At 41.5% G+C, this 21,592-nt stretch overlaps 1 protein-coding gene across 1 annotated transcript in view; it reads left to right on the top strand.

The window, feature by feature from the left end:
- CAPN9 (calpain 9) overlaps window positions 1-21,592 on the top strand; it is a 333,928-nt gene that overhangs the window by 253,938 nt on the left and 58,398 nt on the right. Inside the window, exons 17-18 of the mRNA XM_069769442.1 lie at window positions 3,256-3,334; window positions 13,523-13,639. Of these exons, the coding sequence (XP_069625543.1) occupies window positions 3,256-3,334; window positions 13,523-13,639 (196 nt within the window). The remainder of the gene's footprint in view (window positions 1-3,255; window positions 3,335-13,522; window positions 13,640-21,592) is intronic.

Here is a 21,592-nt window from a genome sequence, read left to right as displayed (position 1 = left end):
TTATCTTTTGAATGGACCCTCTTTTTCCCTAATTATTTTATTGGGGGAGGTGTAGATTCTACGTGTTTTGATATATTCCTATATGATAATTGAAGACTGTGTTTATAAAGATTAGAATCCGACAACACTCTTAAGCATGAATGGGTGGAATGATTGAGCCAGAAACATATCTTAAAACTCCTATATTAACACATAACCTGTTCCACATGTCCACATATACTTTTGATAAGATTGCAAAAGGAGCGATCTCACCCAATAGTAGCAGGCTTTCCTAAGGCATCAGACAACATTCCTCCTTAAATCCAAGCAACGGGAACAGCAAGTGCAAAGCCATCATCCTATACAGAGAGGAGATTAGGGTGTCTTAATCATTATGACCACCTCCTGATGCGTTTTTTTCCATATAAGGGGTTCATGAGGGGATCAGAGCAGTCAAATGCTGAGGTCCTACAAACTTCCCTCCTGCCTATGACCAGACGGATTTTAACCTTTGTAAATACAACACCTTTTTGGCTTCTGTAACAATCCCACTTGCCCACCTGTGGTGATTAGTGAGGTGTGGTTTGTTTGAGTGTTGTTACTTTAATACCAATATTTTAACTATTTAAATTAAATGTTATGTTTTAAATTCCCACTTTTTGGATTACATTTTGTACACACAAAAGCTCTAATGTATTTAATTGTACTATTGTATTTGGTCAAAACACACAAAGGAAAAAGAGCAAAAATGATCAAATATAAAATATAACAAAGTTTATTCAAAAAATATTATACAATACAGAAAAAGGTAATACAAATCACATTCAAAGACATAATGGATAGTTGAGTTACACAGGTGTAAAGCTAAGGGTCCACAGTTAATATAGTGGATGGGAAGACCAAAAAATAGCAGCAGGTCTCATAAAGTGCCAGTGCCCATGAAGTTACTGTTCCCATGCAGACAAAAATACTGATTGTAGAGAAAAATATGTGAAATATCTTAATTAAAGAAGTGTATAACTGACTGAAGAATAAGGTGTGTACTGCTTTAAGGGACCGAGAAACTGCAAAATTTGCTATGAGATCCAACCACTGGGCAGCACTTACAGCTATCTGGCAATGACAATCTGGCTATCTGGCAATGACAACCACAGAGGTGTCCTACAGACCCCGGGTTGTCATGCCAACCCATCAGCAACCCATGGGATTAGTGACACGCTTCAGGCACAAGCATATTAAATGCTGCTGTCAGAGATTGACAGTGGCATTTAACAGGTGAACAGCCACAGATGAATTGAGATTCCTCCCGTGGCTCTTAGGGGCACATGTCAGTTGATGAAATCAGCTGGCATGTGCCGGAAAAGATGTGGGCTCAACACCAGGGCCCACATCAAAGTGGGAGACCCGACATGCCCTGTACATTTATGGCGCATTTCAAGAAGGGGTTAATGTGAAATGGCATAAGCAATCTACGTATTCTAGAAACAATTGTTTGCTATTTGTTCAAACAGTTGTTTCTGACCACTAAAGGACTATTGGCGTACTTCAGAGAAATTTCAAAACAAATTTTGATGTTCATTTTCTCCTGTTACCCTTGTAAAAATGAGAAATTTGGGGCTAAAGCATCAGTTTCATTAGTGTAAAAACATATTTCATTTTAACGGCCCAATATTATAAAATTCAGTGAAGCACCAGTGGGTTCAAGATGTTCATCAGATTTCTAAATAAATTCTTTAAGAGGTGTAGTTTCCAAATGGGTCACTTTTAGAGGTTTTCTGCTGTTTTGCCACCTTGGGGACTCCGAAAATGCAACATGCTGTCTGCAATTTATTCCTACCATATTTGTACTCCAAAAATAAAATATCTCTTGTTCACCTCTGAGCCTGTGTCCAAACAGTAGACCAGATATTAGGTACCAGTGTACTCAGGAGTAATTGTCTAATAAATTGATTGGTCCAATTTATCACGTTAGCATTCTAAAAATGAGATATTGGGAACTAAAACAAAAGTTTTGGGGTAAAAAATTATTTTATAATTTCCACAGCCAAATGTTATACAATTCTATGAATCAACTATTAGCTCAAAATGCTTACTATAGCAGTAGATAAATTCCTTGACGATGTGTTTTGCATTTTTCCAAATGAGGTAAATGTTGGGAGGTTTCTGCTGTTTTGGCATCTCAAAGGCTCACCAAATACAACATGACATCTACAATCTATTCTAGCAAAAATTATGCGTCAAAAGTCAAATGGTGCTCCTTCCGTTCCAAGCCCTGCTGTATGTCCAAACAGTAGTTTCCAACCATATGTGGGGATATCGGAAAGAACATGTGGAGTATCATACTCAGAAGAAATGGACATTGCATTCTATTGTGCAATTTTACTTGTTACGCCTGTGAAAATGAGAAATTTGAGGCTGAATCAATTTTGTGGTGAAACAAAATGTACCATAATTTTTATTTTATTTGTTTTAGTAAAAATAAAATATACGGTACATTTTCATTTGTAGTTATGAGTTTGCTTTAATTAGCACCTAAGGAGTACACAAACTTTCTGACTACAGTTGAAAATGGGCTCTTGTTTGCTGGCTTTCCGACATATAGGCCCCTCAAAGTCATCTGAAAAATGAAGTGATATCTAAAAATATAGTTTTTGTAAATTTAATTGAAAAAAATTAAATATTTCTGACAAAATTTTAACCATTTTAACATCTTATCAAGTAATTTCAAGAATGATGTTGACAGAATGTAGTCATATGGTACATGTTATTTATTAATGATTTTTTTGTAGGATGGCAATATTTTTAATAGCTTAAAAATGAGGTTAATGAAATAATGACGGTTGATTCCACTGTGTGCTGCTCTTGAAATATCTGCAGGTAAACAGCATTTCTTGACATGGCAGGTTACCTTTAATACTTCGAAAACAGCGTGGGGCGGTACAGTAGGTTTGATTGCCTATCCACCTATGCCATCTAGTGCGGGCAAGCTCAATTTAGGAGAATAATGTCTGTTAATGGGGGAGAAAGTTATATAGATGATGCTTTGTGTACCAGTAATTATTGTGCATCAGCAACAAACACGTGTATAAAACTCTATGTGATATCTTATTGAATAAAAGTTCCCCTTTCCTTGCTTACCAGGTCGCTAAATATTCAGAAACCTCCTCAGCTACAGTATACTTTAAATAAGTAAAGTACTAAAAGCCTTACAAAATCATTTTCTCAAATTGTCTTGAAAAAACGTAAAAGTAACTTGTGGTAACCTTTATGTTTTAGAATCTATTTATACAGTTTGACACCGATAGATCAGGAACCATGTCTTCATATGAACTTCGCCTAGCTCTGAGGGCTGCAGGTAATAATAGTCTTCCACATTTTCCAACAAAACAAGATTATTACGTGAAGTAGTAACTGACAGCAATAAATACAGCAATGACTAATGGAGCAGGGTTATCTGGCCAGGCTGTGATAAAGGTAGGCAGGGCCGGCGTCAGCACCCGGGTAAGTGCCGGGGCCTAGCGCAGGTTAAGGTTCCTCTCGCCATCGGGAACACCAGGACGCTGAGGGAACCCAGTGCCCACGAGTGGGTCCCCCCCACTTGCTTAGGGCCCCAGTACTTACAATACTTACTTCTCCTTGTTTCTCTGCAGCAGCATATTCCAAGTCTCCTGACTCTGTGACGTTTCAGGTCAGAGGGCACGATGATGTCACTATAGCACGCTCTCTGCTCTGAACAGTCACAGTGCAAAGAGCTGGAAGATAGTGACACTGAGGAGTCTGGAGGAGAGCAGCTGCCAGCGAGGAGAGATGAGTATTTCATTTTTTTTAATGTTTGGAGAAATATATGGGGCCCATTATGTATGTAGCATTATATGGGGGCCATCATACACTGAAGCATTCTATGGGGCCCATTATATACTGAGGCATTGTATGGGGCCCATTATATTTGTAGCAATATATGGGCCCATCATATACTATATGGAGCAATTTATGGGGGCTCATTGTACTGTATGGAGCAATATATGGAGCTATTTATTTTTTATGGAGCATTATATAGGGGTCATTATACTGTATGGAGCCTTATATGGGGCCCATTACACTGTATGGAGCAATATATGGGGTCCATTATTCTGTATGGAGCAATATATGGAGCTCACTATACTGTATGGAGCTATATATGGACCTCATTATTCTGTATAGAGTAATAGATAGGGTTCATTATTCTGCATACAGCAATATATGGGGTCCATTATAATAAATGCAGCAACATATGGGGCTCATTGTACTGTATGAAACAATATATGGGGCTCATTATACTTTATGGCGCATTATTTAGGGTCCATTATTCTGTATGGAGCAATATATAAGGCTCATTATTCTCTACTAAATGGTGGCCCGATTCTAACGCATTGGGTATTCTAGAATATGTATGTAGTTTATTTATGAAGTTTTCAGAATAATGCAATTTATACACAGGATTCGGCCGGCCGGGCGCGACCAATTGACGAAGCGTGGTTCAAATTCCACGCCAATTTGCAGCCGAACTGCGCCTGTCGCTGATTGTTCGCGACCGGTGGGGCATGACGAATCAGTGAAGCCAGGGCCGGCTCCAGGTTTTTGAGGGCCCTAGGTGAAAGAGTCTCAGTGGGGCCCCCTCTTTAACACATACCACGATTCATGATGCACAGATACAGCAGAGAAATATAGCACAGCCCACGTAGCATATAACACAGCCCACGTAGCATATAGCACAGCCACGTAGCATATAACACAGCCACGTAGCATATAGCACAGCCACGTAGCATATAGCACAGCCACGTAGTATATAGCACAGCCACGTAGTATATAGCACAGCCACGTAGTATATAGCACAGCCACGTAGTATATAGCACAGCCCACGTAGTATATAGCACAGCCCTCGTAGTGTATATAGCACAGCCCATGTAGTATATAGCACAGCACACGCAGTGTATAACACAGCCCACGCAGTGTATAACACAGTCCACGTAGTATATAGCACAGCCCACGTAGTATATAGCACATCCCACGTAGTATATAACACTGCCAAGCAGTGTATAACACAGCCCACACAGTATATAGCACAGCCCACGTAGTATATAACACAGCCCATGTAGTATATAACACAGGCCACGTAGTATATAACACAGCCCACGTAATATATAACACAGCCACGTAGTATATAGCACAGCCACGTAGTATATTGCCCAGCCATGTATATTGTACAGCTACGTAGTATATAGCACAGCTCACGCAGTATATAACACAGCCACGTAGTATATAATACTAGTAGTAGTAGTAGTATATGCAGGCCCCCATCACCAATCTTAGTGGTGAGGATCTGGCCACTTATTTCCTAGAAAAAATCAACCACATCCATCAGGATATCTCAGCCCAATCTCCTCAGTGCCTGGATCCCCTTCCCTGCCGCATCTCAAGCTCACTAGACATATTTGAGCCTGTTTCAGAAGAAGTTTCCAAGCTCCTCGCTTCTGCTCGGCCTACAACCTGCAACAGTGACCCCATTCCTTCACATCTCCTGCAGTCTCTCTCACCAGTGGTCACCACTCAACTGATTAAAATATTTAACCTCTCTTTCTTCAGGTATCTTTCACTCCTCATTTAAACATGCCATCATAACTCCTTTACTTAAAAAGCTATCCCTGGACCAGAACTGCACTGCTAACTACAGACCTGTCTCTAACCTTTCCTTCATCTCTAAACTCCTGGAACGCTTGGTCCACTCCCGTCTAATCTGCTATCTCTCGGATAACTCTCTTCATGACCCCTTACAATCTGGTTTCTGCTCTTTTCACTCCACTGAAACTGCCCTCACTAAAGTTTCTAATGATCTAATTACAGCTAAATCCAAAGGTCATTGCTCTCTGCTGACTTTTCTGGATCTCACTGCCGCATTTGACACTGTGGATCACCAGCTCCTTCTCACTATGCTCCGCTCCACAGGCCTCAAGGATACAGCCCTCTCCTGGTTCTCCTCCTACCTCTCTGACCGCTCCTTCACTTTATTTTTTGCCGGCTCATCTTCCTCTCCTCGTCCCCTTACTATCGGGGTTCTGCAGGGCTCAGTCCTAGGCCCCCTGCTCTTCTCTCTATACATGGCTCCTATTGGACAAATAATTAGCAGATTTGGGTTCCAGTATCATCTCTATGCTGATGACACCCAATTACACACTTCTTCCCCTGACATCACCCCTATCCTAATTAAAAATACCAAGGATTGTCTGTCTGCTGTCTCTAACATCATGTCCTCCCTCTATCTGAAACTAAATCTCTCCAAAACTGAACTACTTGTGTTTCTCCCTTCTACTAACCTCACTCTACCCAACATCGAAATTACCCTGGAGAGTTCAACCATAACTACCAAGCAGCATGCCCGCTGTCTTGGGGTCATATTCGACATCGAACTTTCCTTTACTCCCTATATCCGATCATTCACTCGCTCTTGTCACCTGCATTTTAAAAACATCTCCAGAATCCGACCTTTTCTCACCTTTGAAACTGCTAAGACTCTTACTGTCGCTCTTATTCATTCTCGTCTGGACTACTGCAACTCTCTTCTGATCGGTCTCCCTCTTACCAAACTTTCTCCTCTCCAATCCATCTTGAATGCGGCAGCCAGGGTCATATTTCTGTCCAGCCACTTCACTGATGCCTCCATCTTGTGCCAGTGTTTACACTGGCTACCCATTCACTACAGGGTCCAATATAAACTCATCTCTCTCACCCATAAAGCCCTCCACAGTTCTGCACTGCCTTATATCTGCTCTCTCATCTCTGTCTATCGCCCTACACTTACCCTCCGTTCTACAAATGGCCTAAGACTAACATCCCCGTAATCCGAACCTCGCACCTCCGTCTCAAGACTTCTCTCGTGCTGCACCAGCTCTCTGGAATGCATATCCCCAGATGATCAGACTGATACCTAGCCCCGACCTATTCAAGCGCGCTTTAAAAACCCATCTTTTCAAGCAAGCCTACTACATCAACTACTCAAAGGAAAAATCTTAATGAACATAAAGGCAGCATTTCATCAAACGAGTAATTATATAATCTGAGGTCAATGAATGACTATGCATATTAGTAGCTGCAAAAAGAACTGGACATATCATAGGCCAATCACAACAACAAATGGGCAAGAACCAGAGAACCAAAAAACCGATCAAACAAAGGCCAGAGATAATAAAAAGTAGAAAAACTTTATTAAGCATACAATATAGCAGGAAATAACAGTGAGTACACCCACGGGACAAATGTACAATCCAACAAAGAAAAACATGGGACGAAGACCGATGGCGGCTCAAAAAAATCTTAGTAAATATTTAGTGAGAAAAACTAGTACTATATTAATACCCCCACGTATTAATGATTGTTAAAATTGTAGCATAGTTCTGAGTGAACATACATGCATGGTGTTACAATGATAGCCCAAAAGGTCACCCTGAACATATAGAGGACTAAGGTACTATATGGTGAGATAGCATATAGCTGAACAATGATAGAAAACACAAATGGTTAATGCAGTCTCATACCGATATGCAGGGCCACCAAGATAACACGTGGGGAAGACGTCTACACCATCCACGTCACCCCGACGCGCGTTTCGGCGGAGCCTTCGTCAGGGGGCATGGCTGATGATAATAGTGCCCGTTTAAATAGAGAACCGGAACCTATCAATGATAGGCCGGAAGTGTAACCCCATCACCGTGGCAACCAAAAGCTACCCGTGGGCAGCCGCTAAAAGAACAATTGTTGCGGCATACATATCCTATCAAAGGATATAAGGCCCATCTAAGGTGCCACATAGGGACATAAAGTGCGGAGTGGATTAAAACATTGTAAGCGCACACAGCTGCCCAGATGACGCATTCGCAGCCGAAAGCGGGGCCCTGTCGGCCGGCGTCCACGTCACAGGGAGGCGCGGCCAGATCACATGACCCAGCACACGTGACCCGCAAGACGCCGAGAGCTGGGAGACACGGCACAGCGCGCATGCGTACAAGACAGCGTACGCGAATACGGTAACTCACAAGGCCCAATACAAAAAGACCGATGTAAATATATGGATATAGCATGGATAACTAGGACAGTAAATAGATATATTGCATATAGATAGTAATAAATGTAAGGTCATAGCAGCAGAAGTTAGGACACAAATAGTACAATCATTATACAATACAATACATCAAACATATACTATATGTCCAATAATCTCAGGTAGAGTGATGTAGAGTTCCTTCCATGAATACATCCAGATGATCTCAGTAGAACAAACAATACGGTTGCCATTTAGATCTTGGACCAAGGAGTATGACGAGATGAAAGACATACGGGACACAACAGGGTAAAAAATAATCCTAAAATTAAAATAAAAAATTAAAACCAATTCAAAGTTAGATGCACACAGTCAGATGGAACAGAGACAGACCGTCACCAGCTTAGAGGAAAGGAGCAAAACTAATCTGTTCATTCAGACCGTTGGGATAAAGTGTATTAAGGGACCAAATCCAGCGAGATTCCAGCTGGGCGAGTTTCTGTGACATCTTACCACCACGAATGTTGCTTACATCAACTACTCAGTAAACTAACTTTACCCTGTTCCCTCCTTCCAAATATTACTCTGAATCTGCACCCTACTATTCATGTCTCCACACCCTCCATGCACATAACTGCACTTGATACTTGACTATTGCACTTACACACGGGCTGATGACTGGATCATGCAGCTTTATATGAAAATCCCTATTTATTATAATTGCCAAACCTGAAATAACAAGCACTTTTCACCTATTGTGTCCCCCCAATTTCTTTGTAGATTGTAAGCTTGCGAGCAGGGACCTCACTCCTAATGTCACTGTTTAAATTGTCTTAACTTGTATTGAATTTGTCTGTTCATGTCCCCGCTTAATTGTAAAGTGCTACGGAATATGTTGGCGCTATCTAAATAAAAATTATTGTTATTATTATTGCCCAGCCACGTAATATATTGCACAGCTACATAGTATATAGCACAGCCCACGTAGTATATAGCACAGAGACACAGTATATAACACAGCCACGAAGTATATAGCACAGCCCGTAGTATATTGCCCAGCCATGTATACTGCACAGCTACGTAGTATATAGCACAGCCCACATAGTATATAGCACTGCTCACGCAGTATATAACACAGCCACGTAATATATTGCCCAGCCTACATATTTTATAGCACAGAGACGCAGTATATAACACAGCTCATGCAGTATATAACACAGCCCACATAGTATATAGCACAACAATGTAGTATATAGCACAGCCCACGTAGTATATAGCACAGAGACGTAGTATATAACACAGCCCATGCAGTATATAGCACATCCCACGTAGTATATAACACAGCCCACATAGTATATAGCAATGTGGGCACCATATCCCTGTTAAAAAAAAATTAAAATAAAAAATAGTTATATACTCACCTTCCGGGGGCCCCCGGATCCAGGCGTGGCGTTTAGCGATGCTCCTCGTGACGCTCCGATCGCAAGAATGCATTGTGGTCTCGCGAGATGATGACGTAGGGGTCTCGCGAGACAGCTACGTCATCATCTCGCAAGACCGCAATGCATGGCCCGGAGCATCGCGAGGAGCGGGAAAGGCGCCGGACGTAAGTATATAATGATTTTTTATTTTTTTAAATTATTTTTAACATTAGATCTTTTTACTATTGATGCTGCATAGGCAGCATTGATAGTAAAAAGTTGGTCACACAGGGTTAATAGCAGTTTTAACGGACTGCGTTACACCGTGGCATAACGCGGTGTAGCGCAGCCATTAACCCTGTGTGAGCACTGACTGGAGGGGGCACTGACAGAGAGTAGGAAGGGGCGAATTCGCGACCAATCAGCAACGCGGGATTTCCGTGACAGTCAGACAGACAGACGAAAGTTCCCCTTAGACGATTATATATAGATGGAGCATTATATGGGGTCCATTATACTGTATTGAGCACTACATGGGGACATTATTATGTATGGAGCACTATGTGGTACCCATAATATACTGTTTGGAGCTTTATGTAGTGCCTATAATACTGTATGGAAGACTATACTGTCCAGTTTCTGAGCTATTGTAGAATTTATAATATATGTCACTCATGTAATGTAAGAAGTGAAATCTTTGGCATTGTACTATACCTACATTTCTTATCTGTCCATCATGAATCATGGTATGTGTTAAAGGGACCCACTGAGACTCTTTCGCCCAGGGCCCACGAAAACCTGGGGCCGGTCATGAGGGTAGGCACAGTAGTTGGTCATCACTAAAAGGAAATACTGGAAACCCAGATCTGGTAGCTAAGAACAGGATTCTTGTGCAAGTCTATGTTCCCGTTATCAGTTCTTGGCAAGCTTTTAATGCTGTGTATTTTCGCTATTTCAAAACCAGGGTCTTACAGTTCTAGCGAAGTGGATGGGATTTAAAGACAGCTCATGCCCACTGTGCTTCTATTTCACTCAGCATAAACTGACCTGCGGTGCGTGTTTCAAATCCACAACATGTCAATCTATCTTGGGGGTGCACAGAGTTTTACGTTCAGGTTTTTTCCATAGACTTGCATTAGATGCAGAAAATAAGCTAGTAAAATATGCACATGCGTTTTTAGTGTTTACTTTGGTGGAATGGCATCAGAAATGCATGTAATCTGCACATGACGGTATCAAAAAGTTTTGTCGAATCCAAACATCGGTAAGCATAAAAAATAAAGCAGCTTTATTTAAAACATTGCCCACCGACACGAGAAAAAAAGTCGCCTCAAAACGCAATAAATAAGCATGTAAACAAATGCACTTAAACACGTGATGAAAAACACAAGTAACCTAATTTATATAATAGGTGCACAAATGGTGTAAGAAACTGAAACATGAAAAACTTACCAAAAGCTCATCGTGGGATTGTAGTCCTAGGCTGTGTGCCTATGATGAGTTTTTGATGCTGTGTATTTTTGCTACTTCAAAAAAGCAGCAAAGTGGATGGGATTTATAGAAATCTAAGGCTACGTTCCCATGATGAGCTGTTGCTGAGTTTTAGATGTTGCAAATTTTTGCACCATTTCTACACCCATTATCTAAATTAGGTCACTTGTGTTTTTCACATTGTCTTTTTGATTGCATTTCTTACAGGGGTTTTTATTGTGTTTTTGACTCCGTTTTTATGTCTCTTGTTGGTCTGTCATGTTTTAAACAAAGCTGCTTTGTGTTTGATATTTCCTGGTATTTGGCTTTGACAAAACTTTACTGATAGACTCGTGCAGATTACATGTGTTTATAAAGTGTTTTTGACGTGGAAACGCGTGTGTATTTTTTACCTGCAGATTTCCCACATCTAATGCAAGTCTATGGAAAAATCTGCACATAAAACTCTGTGTACCCGCAAGAGAAATTGACTTTTTGTGGATTTGATGCACGCACCGCCAGTCTCTTTATATTCTGTACAAAGAAGCAAAGTGGACATAAAATTCTATAAATCCCATCAACTTTGCTGGAACTGTGGACGCTGAGTTTTTGATAAAGCGAAATAGCCAGCTACTTTGAATGCCATAGCTACTCATGGTAAAAAAGCCAATGACCAACAGATGTTTGAAGCACAATCTGTTGTGACATGGGTATTAGCCATGTTACATTATATATGACTCTCATGGCACATCCATTTCAATGTGCCTGGATCTGTGTGCTCAGTATTTGTTAGTATACAGTACAGAGCAAAAATTTGGACACACCTTCTCATTTAAAGATTTTTCTGTATTTTCATGACTATGAACATTGTAAATTCACACTGAAGGCATCAAAACTATGAATTAACACATGTGGAATTATATACTTAACGAAAAAGTGTGAAACTGAAATGATGTCTTATATTCTAGGTTCTTCAAAGTAGCCACCTTTTGCTTTGATGATTGCTTTGCACACTCTTGGCATTCTCTTGATGAGCTTCAAGAGGTAGTCACCAGAAATGGTCTTCCAACAATCTTGAAGAAGTTCCCAGAGATGCTTAGCACTTGTTGGCCCTTTTGCCACTCTGAGGTCCAGCTCACCCCAAACCATTTCAATTGGATTCAGTTCTGGTGACTGTGGAGGCCATGTCATCTGGCATAGCACCCCATCACTCTCCTTGTTGGCAAAATAGCCATTACACAGCCTTGAGGTGTGTTTGGGGTCATTGTCCTGTTGAAAAATAAATGATGGTCCAACTAAACACAAACCGGATGGAATAGCATGCCGCTGCAAGACGCTGTGGTAGCCATGCTGGTTCAGTATGCCTTCAATTTTGAATAAATCCCCACCAGTGTCACCAGCAAAGCATCACCACACCATCACACCTCCACCTCTATGCTTCACGGTGGGAACCAGGCATGTAGAGTCCATCCGTTCACTTTTTCTGAGTCACACAAAGACATGGTGGTTGGAACCAAAGATCTCAAATTTGGACGCATCAGACCAAAGCACAGATTTCCACTGGTCTAATGTCCATTCCTTGTGTTATTTAGCCCAAACAAGTCTCTTCTGCTTGTTGCCTGTCCTTAGCAGTGGTTTCCTATGAGCAATTTTACCATGAAGGCCTGCTGCAAAAAAGTCTCCTCTTAACAGTTGTTGTACAGATGTGTCTGCTGCTAGAACTCTGTGTGGCATTGTACCTGTTTTTTTTTAATCTGAGATGCTGTTAACCTGCGATTTCTGAGGCTGGTGACTCGGATAAACTTATCCTCAGAAGCAGAGGTGACTCTTGATCTTCCTTTCCTGGGGCGGTCCTCATGTGAGCCAGATTCTTTGTAGTGCTTGATGGTTTTCGCAACTGCACTTGGGGACACTTTCAAAGTTTTCCCAATTTTTCGGACTGACTGAGTTTCATTTCTTAAAGTAATGATGGCCACTCATTTTTCTTTACTTAGCTGCTTTTTTCTTGCCATAATACAAATTCTAACAGTCTATTGAGCAGGACTATCAGCTGTGTATCCACCAGACTTCTGCTCAACACAACTGATGGTCCCAACCCGATTTATAAGGCAAGAAATCCCACTTATAAAACCTGACAGGGTACACCTGTGAAGTGAAAACCATTACCGGTGACTACCTCTTGAAGTTTATCAAGAGAATGCCAAGAGTGTGCAAAGCAGTCATCAAAGCAAAAGGTGGCTACTTTGAAGAACCTAGAATATAAGACATATTTTTTAGTTGTTTCACACTTTTTTGTTAAGTATATAATTCCACATGTGTTAATTCATAGTTTTGATGCCTTCAGTGTGAATTTACAATTTTCATAGTCATGAAAATACAGAAAAATCTTTAAATGAGAAGCTGTGTCCAAACTTTTGGTCTGTACTGTATGTCTGACAGTAACGGATAGCATGGTTCTGGGGCATTGTGTGAAACATTTTCCAGTTTTATTACAAATATGTTGTTATTGCAACAATATAAATGTGGTAATTCCCACAAACAATACACTGATATTTTATTATGTTTCCTATGATTTTTTTAGGTATTCAACTTAATAATATCGTTCTGCAGCTTATTGTCCTGAGGTACGCAGATGACAACTATCAAATCGAATTTGACGATTTTTTGAACTGTTTAATCCGACTGGAAAATGCTTTCAGTAAGTACAAAATGGCTTAATAAGTTTTTTAACACTGGAAAAACTGTCCTGTGCATATTCAAAATGAAATCCGTGATATTTCAACTTCTGAGTATTATGTGCAGATCTTCCCCATAGATTTTTCTTTTTATGAGGAAAATGTGCAGGGAAAAGTGTATGAAATACACACATGACTATCAAAGTTTTTCCAAAGCTAAATACCATGAAGAATCCAAAAAAAACTAGCTTTATACAAAACCTGACATTGCAAAAAGAGACCAAACTACAGCGTAAAAAAAATGCAATAAAAACGCAAGTAAACTAATTTACCTAATAGGTGCAGAAATGCTGCAGAAAACCTGCAACATTAGAAATGCACCAAATACTCATTGTGGGACCGTAGCTTAACAGACACACACCAACACATGCCAGCATTCTTATCATAAACTAAGGCTACTGTACTACAACTGATATTACCACCATACAGTGGCCATATAATGGTAATGTCAGTTTTATACCAGTCTTTTGCAGACCATTTATGTGTGTACTGTGCAGGTTCTCACCAGTGATGTTATCACTGATTACAGTCATTAATTTTCCCTTTTCCTTTCATTTGGCCCAGACCGCCATGACCTCTTCTTCCAGTCATAACTCATCTCTTCAAAATGTAATTCAGGGACATCTTTGACTTACTACTTTTCTAGGACCCTCTTCACAATCTCCCACTTCTTCACAAAATATATAGTGCTATAACCAATATCCTAGACAGTAATAATGCCCCTCTGTGCCCTGCACAGTAGTAATGCTGTTTCTGAACTTCTTCATTCCTGTGCCTCTTTACAGTAGTTATACAGCAGCCTAGAACAATAATGTCCTGTATCTCCTAATAATAATGTCCTTTGACTTTTAAAAATAATAATGACCCTGTACCGTGTTTAATAAAACAAACACATCCCTGTACTTTTTTATAATAATAAGAAGAATAATGATAAAAAGGCTTCCTGGTCTTTCCCCAAAATGATGATCACTCAGTGTGCATGCTATGTTTACCCTCGGAGCCTTTTTATTGTAAGAATGATGGCAGATTCACATTAACAGTTAATTTACATATTAAGAAAGATGTTGATTTCCCTGGAATAAAACATAAGATAGCAGATCTCATATTAATCAATGTTCTATAACCTGCAAGCCCATAGAAACCGCTTAGGAGGCTTGATGCTTCTGACAAATTCCCTTTAAGACACGGACAGAAATACGTGTTACGGCACTTACCATTATTTTGCTCCTGTTGAAGCCTTGTAGTGTTTTACCTACTATGATACCCCTTCCATGGCTCCCATAGGTATTTTACATGATTTATATAGAATGTTGTACCCACATTCCTTCATCTATGCAGTGTCACGGCCCCACAAACCTCACACAGGAAGATTGTCTCCACAGACCCCAACACAGTTTGATGGTCTCCACAGACCACCACACAGTATAATGGTTACCAACATCCTACCCACAAAGAGTACGATGGCTCCCCACACTCAATATGATGGTTCATTCACATTCCCCCTCACATAGTATGATGGTCCCCTCATAGCTCTCCCACACAGTATAATGGTCCTCTTATAGTTTCCAACAACCCACCACATGCAGTATAATGGCTCTCCCAGACCACCCCCACTCAGGATGATGGTCCCTCCACAGCACCCCCCACATATAGTATGATGTGCCTCCAATACAGTATGATGGTATCACCATAGACCCTATACAGTATGATAGTAACCCTACAGCAAGTGGCATGATGCAGTGATCTAATTGCACCGACTGTCATTCCTTGTATGGCGCTGGCTTCTAGTTGGCCAAAGGACAGAAGTAGTTTGCGTCCTGCTGAAGTAAGTGATTGATCATGAAGCCGATGGCTCCGTGCTCTGGCACAACTACTAACAGTGCCGGCATCCTGAAGATGCCGACACTGTTAACAGCTCTGTAATCGATGTGGCCCATGGCCTGATCAGTCAATCTGGTTGCTAGAAGTTAAGGATTGGCCTAGTGCATAAAGTCTGGAGCAGCAACCAAGCTAGAGGATAGTCTGGGAAGGTGACAATTACATTTGTTCCACTATGTGATATAGATTGCAGCATAGTAGAAATAAAGGGGTTATCCAGTGTAGAGACAAGGATCGGTGGATGCTCACATCCGCTGGCCTGGCTATCTTTAGATAGACCGCATGGCTCAGTGCACATTCCACTGAATTCCAGTACTCCTTCCCAGTGGGCACAATACTACAAACAACACAGGGTGAGGTTAACACATTGCAGTAATACTTTATTGGATCACCAACAGTAAACAACATATAGTACATTCCCACCAAGTACACAAGATGGTGCAAATAACCAAGTGTCACCATTCTGCTGGTTCACTGGCGATTAGAACCTCTTCGACTTCAGGACATCCAGGCCCAACTACCCAAACCAGTAGCACCCCGCTTTTGGTGCGCACCTACAGAAGAAGTAGTGGAAAGCTTAGGAAGCTGACTGAGCACAGTGAGATGTGTGGCCAGGTGACCAGATTGTTCCATCCGGAGTTCTCCCAACATGTTTGTGGGTTTAGTGATGGGCAGTGGAGCAGATCTGTATTCCACCAGCTGCAGCTGTGGTTCTTCAGCTGATGTCCTGTAGAATCTCTCTGGAGACAGGGCCGCCCCTTTTTATTTCCACCGTTCTCATTCAGGGCATTCTCAAACAGGATCGTGGGAAGATGGGGGGATCTAGCCCCTCATTGTTCAATTAGCCTGCATATTTATCCTCCAAGTTGTGTAGACTAAAGGTACCGTCACACTGAACGATATCGCTAGCGAGCCGTGATGTTGCAGCGTCCTGGCTAGCGATATCGTTGAGTTTGACACGCAGCAGCGATCAGGATCCTGCTGTGCCATCGTTGGTCGGCGCAGAAAGTCCAGCACTTTATTTCGTCGCTGGACCTCCTGCAGACATCGCCAAATCGGCGTGTGTGACGCCGATTCAGCGATGTCTTCACTGGTAACCAGGGTAAACATCGGGTTACTAAGCGCAGGGCCGCGCTTAGTAACCCGATGTTTATCTTGGTTACCAGCATAAACGTAAAAAAAAAAACACTACATACTTACATTCCGTGTCTGTCCCCCGGCGCTGTGCTTCTCTGCACTGGCTGTGAGCTCCGGCCAGCTGGACAGCACAGCGGTGACGTCATCGCTCTGCTTTACGGCTGGCCGGCGCTGACAGTGCAGAGGAAAGCAGAGCGCCGGAGGACAGACACGGAATGTAAGTATGTAGTGTTTTTTTTTTACGTTTACGCTGGCAACCAGGGTAAACATCGAGTTACTAAGCGCGGCCCTGCGCTTAGTAACCCGATGTTTACCCTGGTTACCAGGGGACTTCAGGATCGTTGGTTGCTGGAGAGCTGTCTGTGTGACAGCTCTCCAGCGACCAAACAGCGATGCTGCAGCGATCGACATCGTTGTCGGTATCGCTGCAGCGTCGCTTAGTGTGACGGTACCTTAATACACAGCAGTGGCTGATGCAATATGTAATCAGCAGGCATTCCACAAATTAACATACAAGAGTAAACAGAAAGACACACAAGAATCAATGGCTCATGTTGCTTGACCTACTGAACAAATAAACAGTACATGACAAGGGTCAACAGACAGACTCATATGAAACAATGAAATAATGACTCATGTCTGTTGACTTACTGAACAAAGGAACAGTATGTCTTGCATAATCAAGAATAATTCACCCCCACACCAGTGACCATATTGGCACTGTGTCGTCATATCCAGGTTTGGCACAAAAGTCTGCAGACATTTTATATCACTACAGACTGCTAAATTGTGACACCGTGCAGTTTGTAGGCTGTCATGATTCCCTTGTATTCCCACTGCATACAGAAAATCATGACCACATATATATGCATTTTGCATATTTATGGTCACATACTGTCTAGATTTGACCGCCTTCTTGCAATTCTCTTCTATTGAAAGAAGCCAAACACATCAAGTATACACATGATCTTGTGTATGCAAATCACATATTAGAGGTCACGCAACCACCCACTCGTATGATAAATACCTGATAATCCTGACATAAAGTGACTGCAGACTTTTGTTCCAAGCCTGGAAAACCCCTTTACGCTCAAAGTAGTATATTGTCATGAGCTTAAATAAAAATAAACAGTGAATTTATGAAAACTGTCTAATTCTTATGCCTCACTAAAATGTTTGTTTTTCTTGCAAGATGAGGTAAGGTAAGAAGCTTTGTGATTTTATTTATTTTTTCATACACAAAAATAACTGGTTAAATTGGTGGTAAAAACTGTCACATTGACCAAATGCTAATGAAAATCAGATCCAGAATTGCAAAATCAGACTGCAATTCCATATAACCATAGACTCATCAGGGTAATATTTGTTCACCAAAACTGGATCTAAACACCCATTCTAAAATCAACAACCAATAACACACTTTGACAGAGTTCCTAAATACAGATAAAGATCTATAAATTACGGTACTCTAACTTTATAAAAATGAAAAATAGCCAAAACATCAGAAACATAAATAGATACAATTTTATTGATTATGTTATGAACAAAACAGAAGACAAAAAAAATATAAAAAATAACCCATAAAATCCGAAAAAAAAGGCAGTGTGGTCAACTGTAAGCAATGGATGCTCACATTAACATTATTATTATTATATAAAATAAAGGTTCCAGGGAACTCTAGTGGCATCTAGCAGCTGAATAAGATCCATACAGCATAAAAAGGCTAAAATATGTTGTTAAATGATATAAAATGATGACAGTTATGTTATAGAAGAAATTTAAAGAAAAGGATTAAGTATAAATAAATTACACTGGTCAATGCAATTTTTCTGGCAAAAGGTTTTAAAGCATATTTTAAGTCAATTTTGGCCGCTGATTACGAATATGATCTCCGTTTTTGGCTATCACATCAGGATTTCGAGATATTTTCAATTTTTGATGAAAATTACTCCTAATGTTTTATGATAAAAACACATGATTTTCGGTACTACATTTTGTATATTTTTAATCAAGAAATAACAAAGATTACAAAGTCTATGTAAATCAAATCAAATATACTTACAAAATTAAACTACAAAATATAAAAACACATATATATGGCACACAGATGAATGGCAAATGGCAGTTATTTGAACTTTCTTTTCTTGGCTGATCTGTGATGTACAGCTTCTGATTTGTCTCTCATCAAGCTCCAGCAATAGTCAGCCATCATATGTGAGTCCCACCGGCCTTGATACCGTTCTTTCATTGTTTTAATGTCCTGATGAAAATGCTCCCCTTGTTCCTCGCTCACATCCCCAAGGTTCTCTGGAAAAAAGTCCAAATGGCTGTGTAAATCGTGAATCTTGATACTCATTCTACATCCAAGATTTTGCAGACTCATTAGTAGCTCTTCCACAATCTCTTCATAGTTGTCTGCTTTCTTATTCCCTAGAAAATTCTGCACCACATTACAAAATGCATTCCAATCTCTTTCTTCTGTCTCATTCATTGATATGATAAAATTTGGGTCTCTCATAAGTGTTCTTATTTGAGGTCCATCAAATATTCCAGCCTTTTTCTTCTCTTCACTAAAACCAGGAAAAGTTGAACATATATAGTTAAAGCATTCTCCACTGTGATTGAGAACTTTGACAAACTGCTTCATTAATCCAAGTTTTATGTGTAAGGGAGGAAAGACAATGTCCTTCCTATCCACTAGAGCAGTGGTCCCCAACCTTTCTAACCTTGAGAGCCACATTCAGCTTAGAATGAGGGTCGCGAGCCACATTCAGCACTGAGAGAGGGTCGTGAGCCACATCCAGCTCCCACCCCCTTCAAAGTAGTGTCAACCAAAGACCCCATTACAGGTATAATGATAACCAAAGCTTTTGTACAGAAATCACTCCAAAGCAGTAAACTGAGATCCATGGGTTCCCACAATACCCCCATTCAGTATTCTCCCATCAAGGATTCCCAACACACTGTCACATCCAGCTTTGAGCATCTTCTCTAACGAGTAGTACCATCTTCTAGTGTACCATACCTAAAACATCTCTAAACCCCTAAGACCAGTATATGTGCATCCAAATCTGCACTTCTGTGCAGGGCTACTCACAAAATTCACCATTTTGAGATGTGCTCTTCATACCAGTTTGCTAGACATTGAGCTAATGCACCAAGCTGGTAGACAGTCGCGAGCCACAATTCATGGGACCGCGAGCCACATGTGGCTCCCGAGCTACAGGTTGGGGACCCCTGCACTAGAGTATCATGGATGACATTCTTATTGGCAGATGCCAAATTCTGTCGCTGAGGCCATTCAGTTTTCACCCAATGCTCTGCTGTAGCTCTACTGTCCAAGTAGCACAGAAAACAAGGGTGTTATCATAACAAATGGGAATTATGCATGTTCAAAGAAAACAAAGATATTCTCACATTTATTGGGAGACTAAATGAAAACTAAATTTACCTTAGTGAACCGTATAAACCGGCACTTTTCACACACTACTTATATTTATCATGGAATTCATGAAAATGGACTATATACCTATAGAGCAAAAACATGATGTGATAGAGAATTTATAAGATCAGATTTGAATTCAGCACCCACAAATTAGTCTGAAACTGTTCTCAACCCCTTAGCGACCGCCGATACGGGTACTTAAACCACAGCGCCGTTAATCAACGGCGCTGTGGAAAAAGTAAATAGCGCTCCCCAGAGTCAGATTTTCTCTGGGGTCTTGGGTGCCGGGGGTAGCCGAGACCACAGAGAACATGATTCGGGGGTTTTTTTACCGACCCTGCATTTACGATCACCGGTAGTTAACCGTTTACCTGCGATCGCAAAAAAAAAACCGCAATTTCTTTTTAATTTCTCTGTCCTCTGACGTGATCGCACATCGGAGGACAGAGAAAGGGGTCCCAGATAGCCCCCCGATACTCACCTGTCTCCCCCGGTGCTCCTCGTGGCTCCCGGTGGGCGCCGCCATCTTCAAAATGGCGGGCGCATGCGCAGTGCGCCCGCCAGCCGGGACCGGGAGAATCTTTGGGGTCTCGGCTGCCGGGGGTAGCCGAGACCCCAAAGAACATTATCAGGGTCGGTTTTACTGACCCCTGTTTTGCGATCGCCGGTAATGAACTTTTTACTGGCGACCGCAAAAAAAAAAATCAAAGTGTAATTCTCTGTCCTCTGATGTGATCGCACATCAGAGGACAGAGAAATAGGGGGATTCGGGGACCGTATTATACTTACCGGTGTCCCTGGATCCTCCTGCTGCTCCTCCTGGCTGCCGGGGAAAAGAAAATGGCGGGCGCATGCGCAGTGCGCCCGCCATCTATCGCCATCTGCCGGCCGACAGGAGAAGAGCAGTTGGGGCTAAAATTAGGGTTAGGGCTAGGGTTAGGGTTAGGGCTAGGGTTAGGGCTAGGGTTAGGGCTAGGGTTAGGGCTAGGGTTAGGACTAGGGTTAGAGCCAGGGTTAGGGCTAGGGTTAGGGCTAGGGTTAGGGCTAGGGTTAGAGCTAGGGTTAGGGCTAGAGTTAGGGTTAAGGCTAGGGTTAGGGTTGGGGATAAATTTAGGGTTAGGGTTGGGGCTAAAGTTAGGGTTAGATTTGGGGTTAGGGTTTGGATTAGAATTGGTATTAGGGTTAGGGTTGGCATTAGGGTTACGCTTGGGATTAGGGTTAGGTTTGGGATTAGGGTTAAGGTTAGGGTTGTGAATAGGGGTGTATTGGGATTAGGGTTAGGTTTGAGGTTAGGGTTGAGATTAGGATTAGGGGTGTGTTGGATTTAGGGTTTTGATTAGGGTTATGGTTAGGGTTGACATTAGGGTTGTTTTGGGGTAAGGGTTGTGATTATCGTTAGGGTTAGTGATTAGGAGGATTATGGATCGGGTTGGGATTAGGGTTAGGGGTGTGTTGG

This window comes from Ranitomeya imitator, chromosome 5 (assembly GCF_032444005.1).
Source record: "Ranitomeya imitator isolate aRanImi1 chromosome 5, aRanImi1.pri, whole genome shotgun sequence".
Classification (NCBI taxonomy): Eukaryota; Metazoa; Chordata; class Amphibia; order Anura; family Dendrobatidae; genus Ranitomeya; species Ranitomeya imitator.
The sequence above is the reverse complement of the archived record's forward strand: the minus strand, read 5'-3'. Positions and strand labels throughout refer to the sequence as shown.